This window comes from Aquarana catesbeiana, linkage group LG11 (assembly GCF_042186555.1).
Source record: "Aquarana catesbeiana isolate 2022-GZ linkage group LG11, ASM4218655v1, whole genome shotgun sequence".
Lineage (NCBI taxonomy): Eukaryota > Metazoa > Chordata > Amphibia > Anura > Ranidae > Aquarana > Aquarana catesbeiana.
In genome coordinates, this window is record NC_133334.1 from 53,022,035 (window position 1) to 53,039,166 (window position 17,132).

Consider the following 17,132-nt stretch of genomic DNA (forward strand, 5'->3'; position numbering starts at 1 on the left):
ATTGAAAAGCTTGAAGTCTGTTGAATGTTTTTGTGAAGAAACACCCTGATATAAAGGACTCTCCGCTAATAGCAATTTATGTTTATATTTATTTTCTTTATATATCATTTGGCATCTGGCACCTGTCTCATAAGAGGTTTTTTACCCGTAATTGTAGTCACGAATGTCAATTTATATGACACATTATTTGAATTGCACTAGTTTAGCGACATTTAATTGTTTTTGAGTCGCATAGTTTTTAGTGGCTTTTCTGCTAATTCTACACTGTCTACACTATTTTTTTGCACTTTTTTATCACTATTTTTACATTTGTGTTTGTGGTCATGAATGACAATTTACATGTCACATTTTTCTAAATTGCACTGGTGTAGCGATATTGGATTTTTTGAGTCGCATAGTTCCTAGGTGGCTCTTCTTTCAATTTTACACAGTCTACATCATTTATGCACCTGTATATTTCATGAATTATAATTTTTTTATATATATTTATATATTTATTTCATGAATTATATTATTTTATTATTTATCTATTTATTTGTATGGTGAGTTGCCAGCGCAGGTTTTTTGTTTCATTCAATACCAATATCGCCCCCACCTCCAAAAAAAAACCCCAAAAAATGAGGAGGTAGGGAAGGAGGCCTTTTGGGTGAAGTTTTGCCTATATGACAAGCCGTGTAAGCTCACCGTGTTGGTTCCATGGATGACAGTACTTGGACTGCTGCTGGCGGTGGTGCTGGAGCCTGAACGCGGCTGGTTGTTGTCAGGTGAGTTCTCACTGTCGGGAGCAGTTTCCTCCACCTCTCCTGAGTACTCCTGAAAATCATCAAACTCCACCTCACTGGCATCTCCCAGGGCAGCATGAGTCAGTGGATCCACATCTACGAAGAGCACAAAATCACCGTAAGCCTATTTTTGTTTAATGAAGAGGATTAATAAGCCATCATGTAATTTACAGTGTTTGTAAACCTCAGACGTGAAATTTGAACAAAGCCTATACCTCCATAGTGTGTACTTGTTTCAATCCAGAGGAGAGAGGAAAAGAAAGGAAAATAAATGACAGGGGAGGGGATCTTCAGCACACAGCCTGTGACTGACAGCCTCGGTTATGTTCATGTTTGAAGGGGGGGTGTCCCTTCCCTCCAGTCCGCTCTCGTCATTCATAGGGAGAGCCATTTCAACATTCCACCTCCAGATTTCCGACAGCAAAGACAAGCTTTATTCATTCTAGATTTTATAGATTAGACTGCAAATAAACAGGTACAACTTATGTCGGCTTTTTTTCATCTATGTGTATCACCTGAGAACAATTACTTCACTGGGTATAGGGCAGAGTTTACAACCACCTAAAAGTTACTAACAGCAACCAATCATATTTAAGGCGTCATCTTAGTCAGAAAAAAAAAAAGAACTAGCTTTGGGTTAGTGCTAAGTAACTCAAGTTACTAAACTCACTCATCAGAATACTCACTAGGTGTGTCACCATTGATGTCGCACTTCATCATTTCACTGACAAAGTCGCCAAGAGAAGAATAAGAAGAGCTGGAGTCATCATATTCCACACTGTCGCTGCCACTGAAAAACAGTATAGTTAATAGAACTAAAGTACTACAAAATCAAAACAGGCAAAATGACAGCTCCTTGTTAAACATCACCACTGCACCGAGTGGTAAGACAACTCAAATACTTTCTACCTTAAATCATACGAGTGAAGACTGGGACCAATATACTTTTGATTCATAATAAAGTGGAGTTCCACCCAAAAGTGGAGCTTCCACTGATCGGATTCCTCCCCCCCTCCGGTGTCACATTTGGCACCTTTCAGGGGGGAGGGGGGTGCAGATATCTGTATATTACAGGTATTTGCACCCACTTCCGGCGTAGATAGCCGCAGAATCTGCGGTTATTTACGCCACTTCCTGTTTCCCCCCCCCCCGCTGTCTGCTGGGAAACACACGGGTCCCAGAGACAGCAGGGACCATCCGTATTGCGCTGCGCAACTTGCGCATGCGCAGTAGGGAAACGGGAAGTGAAGTCGCAAGCCTTCACTTCCTGATTCCCTTACCGAAGGTGGAGGCGGCAGCACCCGAGGACCGAGAGACGGTTCGGCCTCGGGTGCCAACATCGCGGGCGCCCTGGACAGGTAAGTGTCCATGTTTTAAAAGTCAGCAGCTGCAGTATTTGTAGCTGCTGACTTTAAAAAAAAAAAAAAAATTTTGGCGGAGCTCCGCTTTAAGAGATACTATTCTGAGTGAAGTAAACAATCACTGTTTCAGTAATTTTGGTAAATAAGGAAAACAGTGACATTTTACAGTACATTTCCTTTAAAACAAAGAATGGATATAACAAAATGACAAATCACAAAAAAAGAAGGCAAAATAAAGCAGACCTGTCATCAGTGGGATCCGAGTCACTATCCCTCTCTATAGGGACACTGAGTGCTTCCGCCAGCTGGGAGTTTGCATCATACACACGATAATGGATGGGTTGCAGCTGGTGGGCATACCACTTTGGCTTATCTCCAATTGAAGCTGGGTCAAACATATCTGCAGGGAGAGAGATGCAATGAGAAAGACTATCTGAAAAAGGGGAAAGCAGGTGGAAAATGAGCCGACAGAAGATCTAAAAGGCGCTTACTGTTGTGTATCCTTTGGAAGGCGAAATTAGTGGGGTTGAGAGACCATTCTCCAAAATACTCCACAGCCTGTGTTCTGGCCAGCTTCTCAGAAAAGGTGGTAGCCTTGGGACGTGATGCAAGGAAGGAAGAGGACTGGAAAGCCACTACAGGCCGGGGGAACAGGCGCAGAGTGCGGGTATGCAGCTGGAAACCATGCAACATGTTGGGAGAATTAAAGAATCGGACCATGGCAACCCTACCGTCAAATAAAAAAAAAGAGATGATTAGAAAGGCGATAAGCAATTACAGGTATACAGAACACAGATAATTTAAAGGACAAGTATAGATTTTTAAAATGTATTTGATTCAAATAGACTGTAAATGTGAAAGAAATAAGCTTAAAGTGGTTCTAAACCCTAAAGGTTCACTGCATTAAAAAGGTAAAAAAAACCCTCCCAATACTAGTTCCCCCCCCCCCCCCCCTCCTCACTAACACATACCCAAATCTTCTATCTATCCAGGGCTGTGCATCTTCTCTCCCCTCTTTGTGCTCTCACAGGCTTTGCTGAAAGCAATAGGAGCCATAGGCTTCTGCTGCGGTCAGTTAAGTCCTGTAAGGAGAGAGTAAGCAAATGGCTTACTATGGGGGTATACACAGAGGAGGAGGAGGGGATAGCGCCAGTGGGGGACCCCAGAGGACGAGGTAAGTGGTTGCTTTGTGCAATACCATTGCACAGATCAGGTACATATAAACCACATTTTTATCTTTTTTTTTTTAATAAAAGATTAAAAGTACTTTAAAGTATATCTAAAGTAAGTAGGGAATCAAAAAAAATAAAAAGAAGAAGAGGTTTGGCCAATAGATTCAGCCAAATACAAAAAACCTTATCAAATTATATTAATATTTTATAAAGCGTTGATTCTTTGTAATATATATTCTTTAGCTTTCTTTACACAATTAAATGGCTTTCAGTTTACAGAAATCAGATTATTAAAAGATGGTTGGTAGGAGTTACAACAAACTGCAAACAGCTTTGTCCTATTAAGCAAGCTCCAATATACTATTATATATTCTCAGAGGCAAATAGCGAGTATTTGGTTTCTTATCCAAACGGTCTTAATTTGAGATTCAAAAACTCTACTGGGAGCTTCTTGTATGTCATTAAAGAAACCATGGCAGTAATCATTCCAAGGCATACACGCACAATTAGCTACCTTGATTGCACAGCATATTAGAACACTTACAGCTCTAAAAAAAGAAACTTGGTAATAAATAGCAATAAAGTGGAGCTCCAGACAATATTTGTTTTTGCATTGGATAGAGTGATGAGCTCCTAAAACCTCATACAGTTTGTTTGCTATATGTGTCCTTGTTGGTAAGATTCCCCTCACTCCGTATCTTGATCATGGGTGTCATTGGGACAGAACTTGAGAAAATTGAGGATGAAAAAAGCAAGCAAAATAGATTTTTGGCTTACCTGTAAATTCCTTATCTTGGAGTATTTTACAGGACCGGTATTCATTGATCATGGATTATAAACCCCTACCTTCAGGTAATTGGACGCAAGCAATATGTTGTGATCAAAACACAGAGGGGAGAGGGACCTGTGTCCTGCACTGTACTCAAAAGTAAGGCAAGTTAAAATTCCTCTCATCTTAATCATACAGTACAGGATTGGTATTCATAGTCCTTGGGACGTAACTAAGCAATAAAACCGAGGGGTGGGCAAGAACTTGGCAAACAGAACTGCCAAAAAGCCCACAACAAAAACAAGGGTTTAAAACAGGGGTCTTTAACCACTTGACAACTGGGCACTTAAACCCCCCTCGTGACCAGACCAATTTTCAGCTTTCAGCGCTGTCACACTTTGAATGACAATTACTCAGTCATGTAATACTGTACCCAAAAGATTTTTTGGCCTTTTTTTCATACAAACAGAGCTTTCTTTTGGTGGTATTTGATCACCTCTGTTTTTTTTATTTTTTGCGCTATAAATGAAAAAAGACAAAAAATTTTGAAAAAAAACACATTTTTCTTTGTTTCTGTGATAAAATTTTGCAAATTAGTAATTTTTCTTCAAAAATTTTGGCCATAATTTATAATGCTACATATCTTTGGTAAAAATAACCCAAATTAGTGGATATTATTTGGTCCGTGTGAAAGTTAGAGAGTCTACAAGTTATGGTGTAAATCATAAAAAATTTATCACACCTGATGTACTGACGGCCTATCTCATTTCTTGTGACCCGAACAAGTCAGGAAAGTACAAATACCCCCCAAATGACCCCTTTTTTGAAAGTAGACAATCCAAGGTATTTAGTAAGATGCATGGTGAGGTTTTTGATGCTGTCATTTTTTCCCACAATTCTTTGCAAAATAAAGATTTTTTTTTTTTTTTTCCCCCACAAAATTTTTTATTGTAATAGGTTATTTCTCTCACATGGCATGTGTATACCACAAATAACACCCCTAAATACATTCTGCTACTCCTCCTGAGTATGGGGATACCAAATGTGTGGGACTTTTTCACAGACTGGCCACATAGAGGCCCAACATGCAGGGAGCGCCATCACGTGTTCTAGGAGCATAAATTACACATCTAATTTGTTGACTACCTATTACACTTTTGAAGGCCCTGGAGAACCAGGACAAAGACATGTGACACTGACGACAAATGGCACTGATACCTGGCACTGATGTGGCACTGATGACAGATGGCACTGATACGTGGCACTGATGACAGATGGCACTAAGACATGGCACTGATGACAGATGGCACTAATATGTGGCACTGACAGATGGCACTAATACGTGGCACTGATGTCACGTGACACTGATGACAGATGGCACTAATATGTGGCACTGATGACACGTGGCGCTGATGACAGATGGCACTGATGACAGATGGCACTAATACGTGGCACTGATGAAAGAAGGCACTAATACGTGGCACTGATGACAGATGGCACTAATGACACGTGACACTGGTGACATGGCACGTGACACTGACAGATGGCACTATGTGGCACTGATGACAGATGGCACTTATACGTGGCACTGAGGACAGATGGCACTGGGGACAGATGGCAGTGACATGACAGCAGGGAAAGATGGCAGGGACAGATGGCAACGGGGACACTTTTTTTTCGTTTTTTTTTTCTGTTCACTTACCGCCGCAGCGGTTCGCTCTCCCTCCTCACACGTTGTCTCTGTGTGAGGAGGAGAGCCGGCGATGAGAGATGATCTCATATGTTTACAAATGAGATCGTCTCTCATTGGCACCGCCGATCGTGCTGAAAACGGCCGCTATGATTGGCCGTTTTCAGCGATCTGTGACTGGCTGTGTCCAAGGGACACGGCCAGCACAAAACTTCCCCGATGCATGCCCACGGGAGCGCGCAACGCGGAAGTAAACGCCCTCCCGGCAATTGGAGTCCACGCTGTAGCCATCTTTCGGCTAGAGCGCGGACGCCTAGTGGTTAAATTACGGCCCTCCAGTTGTTCAGGAACTACAATTCCCATCATGCCTAGTCATGTCTGTGAATGTCAGAGCTTTACAATGCCTCATGGAACGTGTAGATCTGCAACAGCTGGGGGGCCGTAGTTCGAGGATCCCTGGTTTAAAGGACCGAACAAATACTCAGATAACAGCTTGAAGCACCATGTGGCCAAAGCTTGCATCAGCTGAAGCCTGAACATCCACCTGATAGAATTTGGAGAACATGTGAACAGGGGACCAAGTTCGGTCATTACAAACAAAACAGTTACTTGATGCTGAAAAGCCTAGGACACACTAACAACTCTGGTGGAATTGGCTCTGATAGGAAAGAGAGAAACCTTTTCTTTAAGGGCGTAGGCCGGCCGTGGAAATGCGTTGTCTGATCCATCTGACAATAGCGGAGCAGGAGGCAGGGTGTCATCTAGAATGGGCCACAGGAAATGCAAAGAGGGACTCAGTCTTGCAAACAGAAGCTGCTACTTTCAGGTAAACCCTGACAGCCCTGATCACATTTAGGCAATGTGGGGCAGTTTCCTTGTCATGTTTTGGGGAAGGACATTGGAAAGGGAGGACAATGCCCTAATTAAGGTGAAAGGAGCAGACCACCTTTCAAAACTACCTTGACCTTGTGCAAAAACACTGGAGGTAGTATTGATGGCATGATATAAAACATCAATATCAGACTGAAGAAAGGCCAAAATACGAGTGAAAGTATTTCCTAGGGTTAAGCCTTCTGTCATCACACCATGCAAAATGGGCCTTCCATGTGCGATTGTATATCTTGCAGGAGTTGGGCCTTGCTCTATGTAAGGTGGGAATAATAGAGTCAGAGAGATTCCTATACTTTAGGACTTGGGTTTCAACCATCATGTTTTTTAAAGCCAGTGACTGAGAAACCGGTAGAAACAGGGGCCCTCGTGCCAGTAGGTCTGTTACTGTTTGGAAGAAGCAAAGGCTCATCCACTAGATATTTGATTGATTGTCTGTGTACCACATTCTTCTGGCCCAAATTGGTAAACTGAGAATAACTAGAACAGAACCCTTTCCTTCCATCTTGCGCAACGGTCTAATAGGGCTCTTCATCAGAGAGAAGGCATAAACAAGTTGGAACTAAACTTACTCCACGGGCTAGTCTTGGCCACATATAAAAAATAAGTGTAGCACTAAATATTCCTATCAAAGTGACCAAAAAACAATGTGTATATGTATATATGTGAATCCAAAACACCTCAGGTGCATGGGCAAAGTGAATACATAAAAATATAAAGTAAATATGTGACAGAAAAATAAAAAATTACGGAATAATAGCAGCGAAAAAAAACACAAAAAGTCCACATGTGAGGTAAATATGTGACAGCAAAATAAACTTCAAAAATAATGAAAGTCCACATGTGAGGTATCCAATAATTGGGGAACTTTCTCCTCAATCTTCAATCAAAGAAGAAGTACCAAAAGGCATGAAAGGCATTCAATTAGAAAAGGTGAGTACCCTTACCAGATCAGTTGGACGCACATACCATACGGCAGTGCGTCAAAAAAGCTTTGAGACGCTAGATCTCCAATGGTGAGGTGATGCCGGGACTGGACGGTATCCTGCAAGCCGCAGACTCTAATGGACGCAACAACCGTTCCAAGAAGGAGATGGTCCAGGGATGGTCATCAACACTTGAGCATGGGAAAAAGCTCCTCTAGTTTCCCACATTGCCATTTTATCTATTTTTGTGATCACTTTTTATATTTTTATATATGGTATTTTATTCAAATAAATCCCATTTTGGTTGACCTGCACCATGTGGAGTTCCCCTTTTTTCCTTTTTCCCATGCTCGAGTGTTGATGACCATCCCTGGACCATCTCTTTCTTGGAACGGTTGTTGCGACCGACAGCATTGGAATTCTCGTTTGGGACCATCCTTCAATCTTGTGTCTATTGGAGTCTGCAGTTTGCAGGATACTGTCCAGTCCCGGCATCACCTCCCCATTGGAGATCTAGTGTCTCAAAGCTTTTTTGACGCACTGCCGTATGGTATGTACGTCCAACTGATCTGGTAAGGTTACCCACCTTTTCTAATTGAATACCTTTCGTGCCTTTTGGTACTTCTTCTTTGTTGAAGATTGAGGAGAAAGTTCCCCAATTATTGGATACCTCATATGTGGACTTTCATTATTATTGAAGTTTATTTTGCTGTCACATATTTACCTCACATGTGGACTTTTGGTGTTTTTTTCGCTGCTATTATTCCATAATTTTTTATTTTTCTGTCACATATTTACTTTATATTTTTATGTATTCACTTTGCCCATGCACCTGAGGTGTTTTGGATTCACATACATACATATACACATTGTTTTTTGGTCACTTTGATAGCAATATTTAGCACTACACTTATTTTTTATATTTTCTCATTGGACTTGGTTTGTTTGTGTGTTCGCTGCTTTCATGTCCTAGATTGTATGGGTTTAGCGCAGCATTTTCACCCCTTTTCTAGTCTTAGCCACAGAATTGTGGGTGCAGAGGCCTCTCCCATGAATCAAAGCATTGGTGGCTTAGAAAGTCGGGCTGCTAAGAGCTGGAATGCAGGTTTCTGCCCATGACAATATTGAACTTGTTTCTTTCAGGACTGCAAGGCTTCTGGTGCCCCCTTTATGGTTTATGTAGGCCACTGCTGCGCCATTGTACTGATTGTAGTCTGACTGGGCGACCTTATAGAAGAGAGTTCCAATGTCGTAGAGACAATCTGATGGGAAGTTGTGACTCCTCTAGAACTATGTCCACTGAACACTAAGGGAGTTGTAAACTCCATCCCAGCCTGTAAAGCTGGAATCTGTCATTACAACATTTCAAGTCTTATGAAGGAAAAACTTTCCGGATTTCAAGGCAGGATCAGAGATTCATCATGTCAGGGAGATCTTCGTTGACAAGAATTGAGTGATTTATGGACTGATCTGCTTGTTTCACGGCTTTAGGATTCTGGATTGAAGGGTTCTGAAGTGAAATTAGGCAAAGGGAATTGCTTGAAAGGAAGTCACCAAGATGCCCAGAACCCTCATGCAAAAACTGAGGAATGACCTGGTGCTCTAAGGGTTGAAGAGCCATAGGGGAGGCAATTTTCTCCCAAAGGAAGAACATTCTAGCCTAGGCTGTGTCCAAATTTAGACCCAAGTACTACAGACTAAATGAGAGGTAGAAATCAGATTTTGTAAAGTTGATTATCCAGCCAAAGGTTTGAAGAAACCAAATGGTCCTTTGGAAACTAGCAGACAAGGTCCTGGCCAAGTAGGCCTTCAGCATGACGTCACATGAACGTCCTGCATTCGAAAAAGTTCTAGAAGCAGGCAAGTACTTTTGTGAACACCGGGGGTGCATGGGAGCCTCTGAATGTCAGTACCACAAACTGGAAGTGCCAGTCTCCCACTGCAAAACGCAGGAAGCACTGGTGCGATAGGAAAATGGTAATATGGAGTTAGCCTTCTAGTACATCTACGGAGGCAATAAATCTCCCTTGGAAAGCAATGAGAGATCTTCCATCCAGAATTTTGTTACACAAAGAAATCGGTTTAGTGATTTTGACTCAAGTATTTGGTGGATGTGCTTATTTGGTTTTCGGATTGGGAAACTGAATAGAAGCATTGAAGCCCTTCTTCTGAAGGAACTCGTACAACCACTCCTTGTGCCTGAAGTTGGTGCAAGACAGTCATCAAATCTGCCTTCCTTTGGTCTGAAACTGGCAGATTCGTAAGTTAAAGTGTTAGTGAAGAAGGCTACTGGGAAAGCATGGGCGTGATCTTACTTTGGGAGTGCAAGCTACAGACTCGGGAAGATAAAGGAAGTTTTTTTTGTTTACTGTATGAGGCTTGTGCAATACATAATAGCTGAATTTGGTACTTGTTTAGACTGTCATTTAAGAGCCTTTAGCTGTACTTTAAGAACAAGGAAACATTACAATAAAGTATATGATAATAGGCATTTTGGTCAGCTTGTGTGTGTCAACACAGATAGTACATGACCAAAAAGGTCAAAAGGCCCACTCTAAAGTAAAGGCATGTGGCAAGTACATATGGTAAATGCAATGAAGGGCACTCTTCTTGCATGGCCAATAAGTGTTGCATTTAGGCAAAGGTATTATTGTGGGCTAAGGGTAACTTTTTCCATAATATACAGGCGAGGTGTAGGTTGGAAAAGAAAAAGCAGAAGGATGAAAGAGGGTAGGGGTGGGAAAAAAATACAATAGTGACCTGCTTCCAGGGGGTACAGCATTCTTGCAGATTTTTTGAGAATTCAAAACCCGCTTGAAAATAACAAAAGCCTGTCAACACAGACCCAAAAGAAGGAGACTCTGTATAAAAATCAACTGTATAGTAATATCCAATACAAAAACAGCAGTGTTTCAGCAGCATAGATAGGTGGTACATATGGGAAAGTTTACCATTACATCATATGAACACTGCAAAAACCACAATTCTAAAATAGCAGCATACAAGAGGCCAACACAATAGCATCTGCCACCTTACCGTGTCGCCACGTCTACAGAGTCAACATCATTTCCATAAATAAGGGGGTTGAACTCCGTGGAAGGGGTACCCTGGGCATCACTGTGGGGTCGAAGCATGGCAGCCTCTGAGCTCTCATGGAATCTGTCCAGGTTAAGGATAGGCTGGGTGTTTAGGCTCATACTAGCCAGGGCCTGCACAGGTGAAAAAACACAATGATGTAAGCTATGGCTTTCAAACTACCTTCCCAACCCCCCCCCCCCCCCAGGCATGGTTTACCCATACAAGCACTGAGGTGAAGCCCTGACACACAATCAGCATTCCAAATAATCCCAAAGGTGTTTAGCATGGTACTACCATTTCAACTGATCAATATTTGTTTTGATACCAAATGGCTGGTATAGAAAAATATATGACTGCATACGTGTCACATCTGACTGTTCAAATAGTTGGCTATTATTGTCACCTGTCCAGTTTTGGTGCAAGTCACCCAGAGTTGACAAGTTTGGCCAAATGTGTTTATGGTGAAATCTGCTAAAAAGTGAAGTTACCCGAAATGGTTCAGGCATCCCAATCCTCAGAATGGTAATGTTGGCATTAAATTATGTCAATATTTTATATGCCTATTTATCTACATTACGTAGGCCCCAACATAAAACAGACCTATAGCCAGCTGACAATTACCTTTACAATAAACTTAATATTTCTGATCAGACAAGAAACAGAACTATAAAGGAACAGAAAAAAATAAAATAACGCAATTTATAATTTGTGAGAGGATTATAATCTCTGCTGCACTGTGCACAGGATTAGTTGATGCAGATAATCCCCTGGAACAACACCACAAGTCAATAAACCTTGGATGCTGATCTGATTAAACAGCATATTCTGATCTAGGTTTACTGTGTCCAGGCAAAGATCTGCTTTGAGTCCACTGGAAACACCTACACATAATTGGGTCAGAGCAATCTTAGTAATAGGAAGAAAGAACAGAAAGAACCTTGTTATCGGAGGCGAGAAGGCGCTGCTGCGTGATCACGGACATGCTGTGCAGACACTGAGAGGACGTCACATGACAACACCAGCGGCCAATCAGAGACAAGACGAACACATGAGCACAGAAGAGACAGGATGGAGGGAAATAAATTACCAATCACAGAGCACAGATGAGAAAATGGAGAGCACGTTTGTTCTTAATTGAGGATAGAACATTGTAGCATAAAAATAAAGAATATAAAATGTATTAAATAAAGCACAGAACTGCAGCTCAAAATATAACATAGTAGCACTGCAATAGGATCCAGACTGGTAGATCCATTTACAGAAAGCAGTCTTATGTTACGCTGAGGAAACCAGCTGTATCACAAACAAATACAAAGCGCAAGATAGAAATCAAGTGATTAAGAGACAGAAAAGTAGAGTAAGAAAAGATGAAATGAGTAAAGAGCAAAGGCAACTAAAAGCAGAGGAAAGCGAAGGAGAAAGGCAGTTAAATAGTGAGAGAAAGAGCAATACACAGAAAAAAAAAAAGAAGCGGGAAAGAGAAAAAGGAAGAAACAAGGGGAAAAGAAAAAAAAGGGAAAGAGAAAAAAAAAAGGCAAAAGAGAAAGAGAAAAAAAAAGGCAAAGAGAAAGTAAAAAGGAAAAGAGAAAAAAGGGAAAAAGAAAAGAAAAAAAGAGAAAGGGAAAAAGGAAAGGTAAAAAAAGGGCAAAAGAAACAGATAAGGAAAAGAGAAAGGAAAGGGAAAAAAAGGGAAAGGGAAAAAAAAGGGAAAGGCAAAAAAATGGAAAGGCAAAAAAAAAAAAAAAAAAAAAAAAGGGAAAGGGAAAAAAAAAAAGGGAAAGGGGAAAAAAGGGAAAGGAAGGCAGAAAATGTGGAGGGTGGGGGGGGGGAATAAGAATGACATGGAGAAACAACAAGAGACTGAAAAATAAAGCAAATTAAAAATACAAATATAAAATCTGCAAACAGATAAGGGGAACTACTTATCTTCTAAAAAAAGAAATAAAAAAAAATATGAGAACACACAACCCCAATCCCTCACACATTAACCAAATCTAACCTACACATCACCACAAAGAGCTTACCTAGTAATGGACTCCACTATTTTTGATCTTCAGTTCCAAAATCTTTTCTGCCACTGGCTAAACCTGCACAGAGTGTCACCTTCAACTTGAACCGAGACGTACTTCTAGTGTCACCAGTGTAGGAGTATGGTCCCAGCTAAGTCTATGAAGAGTTACTTTGCAGTTGCAGCCAGCACCAGAAAAAATTTCAGGTCTGAGGATGTAAACATCAGAAAAGACCTCCTTCATTATTTTGAGTACCGGTAAGTAAGCCCCTGGATGGAGTGGTCTGGGTTAGATTAGTATTGGGGGAAAGGAACTTTTTTGTAGTTGTACTTTTAGACAACATACAACATAAAAGGATGAATAGAGGAAAGGGACTGAGGGAAAAAAAAGAAGCCACACGATAAAATAGTTTAAAAAAAAAAAAAAAATACAGAAAATAGACTAGCCTGCACAGAAAAAAAGTCACCAAGGAGAAAAAAAATGCAGTGCAAAAACTAAAACAGTTTTTTAACCACTGTGCGATGTGAAGCAATAACTTTATTTGGCAGAAACCAGCAAAATCATTGTATTAGTTTCCCCTTCACCTGCTTAAGGTGCTTCTTGAGCTCGGATGCTTCGGGTTCCGGAAGTATGGGTAAAAATTCTGCATTAGTAGGTATGACAACCTGTCAGAAAGAAATAGAAAAGTCCACTGAAATCAGAGACATTACAGGTAACTGCATACAATGATCACAAAGGTTCAGTACGTACCTTGTTAGTGTCCAGATCTACCAGCCAAACATCATCAGGCATCCTAAAGTCAGACTTGTAGAGAAAGAAGCTAGCAGGGACTCCTATGATGTACGGAGTGGGTGCCAAGAGCAGCTAAAAACAAAACAAAACTCTAAACGTCCTTATGTGAAATAAACACCAACACATTCTATAAACGAATGCTCTATTGCAAGTTTAAATGGTTCTGAAGGATTAAAAGCGGTTGTAAACCTCAGACATGAAATATAAACAAAAACCATATCCCTCTATAGTGTGTACTTGTCTTAATAAACAGCACCAAGTTTCATTTATGTCTGCTGCCTACTCCCTCTGCTATCAGCATGAATCACTTCTGACACTTTTCCTGACACCAAGAGGAAAAAGGGTGACAGGGCAGGGATCTCCAGCTGATGACAGCCTCCATGCTGTTCCTCTGAGTTGTGTGACGGGTGTGTGTCCCTTCCCTCCAATCAGCTCTCAGAGCTCTCCTTACTGATGTAACTTCAGCTTTCCGCCCCCCCCTGCTTTTTCAGAGCCGAGAGATCCTGTGTATATTCTGCACTTTGAATGGAAGTAGGGGAAAAACAGATTTGGATAAACAGGTACAATTGATGTAGGAGGATTTATTTAACATCCGTGTATCACCTGAGGCCAGTCACTTACATTTTTTTTACCTATAAGATCCTTACACCCCCCCACCCCCATATGCCCCTGCTGCTGTCAATCAAATCTTTGAAGAGGGAGCAGGGGCGGGACTGAAGCACACTGTGTGTGTCTATGGGGGTGAGGCCACACACGTGTCCCCATAGCAAGTGCTTTTGCTATGGGGGCAGGCAGAGAAGAAGAGAAGACAAGAGCGCTGGCAGGAGACATCAGAAAAGGTGGTTCGGAGCCGCTCTGTGCAATACAATTGCACAGAGCAGGTGAGTATAACATGTTTATTATTTTATTAAAAGAAAATAAATATTGCCATTAATAACGCTTTAATAGTGCTGTAGGGCAAAACAGCATGGGGAGATATGTACTACAACCGCTGCAAGTTCCTAACGGTAGAGACCCAAGCCACCTTTGCCCAGTTGCCCATTCAATTTTAAACCTTATTGGAGAAGGGGCCACCACAAATGCAGAAGAAAAAAATCCCTTGAATTCAGCCCTGCTAACCAGCAAAGCGAATCAAATGAAATCCCTATTTCATCAAATGATACCCGCCTTCATACATACCAGGTTGCATCATGGATTTTAAAGTGGGTTCCTTTCCTGACCAACAAGTCTGAGAACTTTTGTACTCCGTGTATAAAAAAAGCCTTATACCGTGTACACACGGGCGGACTTTTCAGCATCAAACGTCCGACGTTCGTTTGAACGTGATGACGTACGAAGGGACTAGAATAAGAAAGTTCATAGCCAGTAGCCAATAGCTGCTTTTGCGTCGTTTTTTGTCCGTCGGACTAGCGTACAGACGAATAGATTTTTCGATCATACTCGAGTCTGTCGGAAAGATTTGAAACATGTTCTAAATCTAAAGTCCGTCTGATTTTCGACAGAAAAAGGTCTGCTGAAGGTCCAATGAAGCCCACACACGGTCAGACTGTCCAACGGATTCGTTCCGTCGAACCAGTCCGGTCGAAAAGTCCGGTCGTGTGTACACGGCATTAGTTTTTTTTTTCCACATCTAGTACCTAGCACAGCCAAAGGAAGGTGCTGAGAGGTGCTGGAAGTGTGCAGACTGGACATGCTCAGCTATTGTATGCAGAGAAGGAGAGGCAACTAAATAAGCTTGTAAACCTTCCATATAACTGGCATGGAAAGATTTTTATTTCTTACAGAAAGGACTGGTATTCTGAAGCTGCGCAGTCCATTTTGTGTGAACAATTTAGAGGCACATAGAAATGTGAATCTTTACTCTGAAGATCACCTTTTGATTAACCAATGCTAAGTCCAAGGCTGCTAAAGTCTCCTAACAGTGCTATGGCAATGTTGAAGTACTCACATAGGAACTAAAAGGAAGACCCTGGAAGTGAATTCCTATACTGTACAGAAGCATTGTCACATGAGAGTATGCACATTTAATGCAGCTAATAGATACAACCATTTTCAGGCCACATGAAACGAATGTAAAGTGTTTTTGTACATATCTTTGTGTGTGTAAGTGTATATATATATATATATGCGCATTATGCTCAACAATTGAAAAAGTTAAATTTTCAATAGAAACATGAAATACCACAGATCAATATAGCAATATTCACCAAACTGAGTGTTTTGGTTGCACCCTGTATTAAAATGCTTATTGCATATCAAATATTTGATACATGCACAAAAAAGTAGAACACAGTTTATAAACTTGCAAAAAAAAAAAAAAAACGGACCAAAAACAATTAGGCTTTTGCTTTTAAAGCAGAACTCTGGAAGTGGCAAAGAAATCCCCCATTAGTGTACCCCCCTACACAAAACCCTTAACCATTATTAAATTTGTGAAATTCCTTACCATTGAAGAGAAAAGTCTGATTGAATTTTCAGGAAGTCCTCTCTGTAAGTCAAAAAATGCAGCATCTATTCTGCCAAGGAGGAGCTGTTACAACAGCGATTACATCATATCCTCTCCTCTCTTTTTACAGGAAAAGGAACTACATTTCCCATGAATCTTTGGGAAGTGCAGTGAATGTGGGCGGGTACACTAGGCCTGTACATGTTAAATTTGAACTCGCCCTTTTCAACATTAATCATGCCCCTCATTCTCAGTCACACTGCTGAGCACAACACACCTGTGGGGTGAAATTCTTAAAACTGTAAAGCATGCATATGCAAAATGTTTAGTTCATTCTATGTAGTCTATTTTCATTAAATCTCTACCCCTCCAGCCAAAACAGCAGATAAACATATTGCCCTCACATGCTTTATATTATCGTTATTGAACTGTAGACACATGCCCATAATTCTATATTATACACACTGTATTCTGCTGTAGTATCAGTATTAGAAAATTTCCTCCTCCTGCAATGTTTCTAACAGCAATCAGTGCTTGTATAGTGCATACAAGTACATCCCTAGCCGCACCACAGAAAGAGCTGGGACATGTGGCTTTATATCAGTAATGCAAGCAACACGGTAGCATGAAAAAAAAAAAAAAGTGCAGCGCTACCTTATTAATCAACAACTTAACAATAATGGTGGAACCCTCAATCGATGGAAATATCAATGAACTTCAATATTACCACAATACTGATCTCTGTGAAATGTACCTTCACATATAATACACAGCAAACTGAAAATTAAACATAAAAAATTAAACTTAGCATTTTGCAGCTAGGACAATGTGTCTGGCTGCTGAGCTTCTCTTACTATCCCTGTACTTTGTGCACTGATAGGCAGCACTGATGGGCACTACTGATGGGCATTGATTGGCAGCACTTGTAGGCACTGACAGAGGAGAGGGGGAGTTTACATGCAGCAGACAGTGAGAGCCGCTCAGTGTGTGTGAAACTGTCAGGTAATATAACTGCTTGCAGGGAGAAGATCAGCTGTCAAAACAAAGCGGCGCTATCGGGCGTGGGCGAGACCAAGCACCTATCAAATTGCCAGTCAATGATCTGGCTGCTTACGAAAGGGGGCAGAGCCACAGAAAACGTGGGGGGCCTGCCCAGTCGTCATCCTATTGGCTGGTGTTTGATAGCTGCTTGGCCCCGCCCACCCCGGACATCTCCGCT

At 41.3% G+C, this 17,132-nt stretch overlaps 1 protein-coding gene across 34 annotated transcripts in view; it reads right to left on the reverse strand.

The window, feature by feature from the left end:
- Window positions 1-17,132, reverse strand: part of MADD (MAP kinase activating death domain) — a 175,234-nt gene that overhangs the window by 94,164 nt on the left and 63,938 nt on the right. For 26 of the 34 annotated variants that reach the window (XM_073604395.1, XM_073604389.1, XM_073604391.1 and 23 more), the window contains exons 6-13: window positions 13,426-13,539; window positions 13,260-13,340; window positions 11,604-11,660; window positions 10,625-10,797; window positions 2,635-2,870; window positions 2,387-2,543; window positions 1,469-1,572; window positions 685-878 (exon numbers count right to left, since the gene is read on the reverse strand). In XM_073604395.1, coding sequence (XP_073460496.1) covers window positions 685-878; window positions 1,469-1,572; window positions 2,387-2,543; window positions 2,635-2,870; window positions 10,625-10,797; window positions 11,604-11,660; window positions 13,260-13,340; window positions 13,426-13,539 — 1,116 coding nt within the window. The remainder of the gene's footprint in view (window positions 1-684; window positions 879-1,468; window positions 1,573-2,386; window positions 2,544-2,634; window positions 2,871-10,624; window positions 10,798-11,603; window positions 11,661-13,259; window positions 13,341-13,425; window positions 13,540-17,132) is intronic. The other 8 variants (XM_073604402.1, XM_073604401.1, XM_073604400.1 and 5 more) reach the window with 1 other exon arrangement.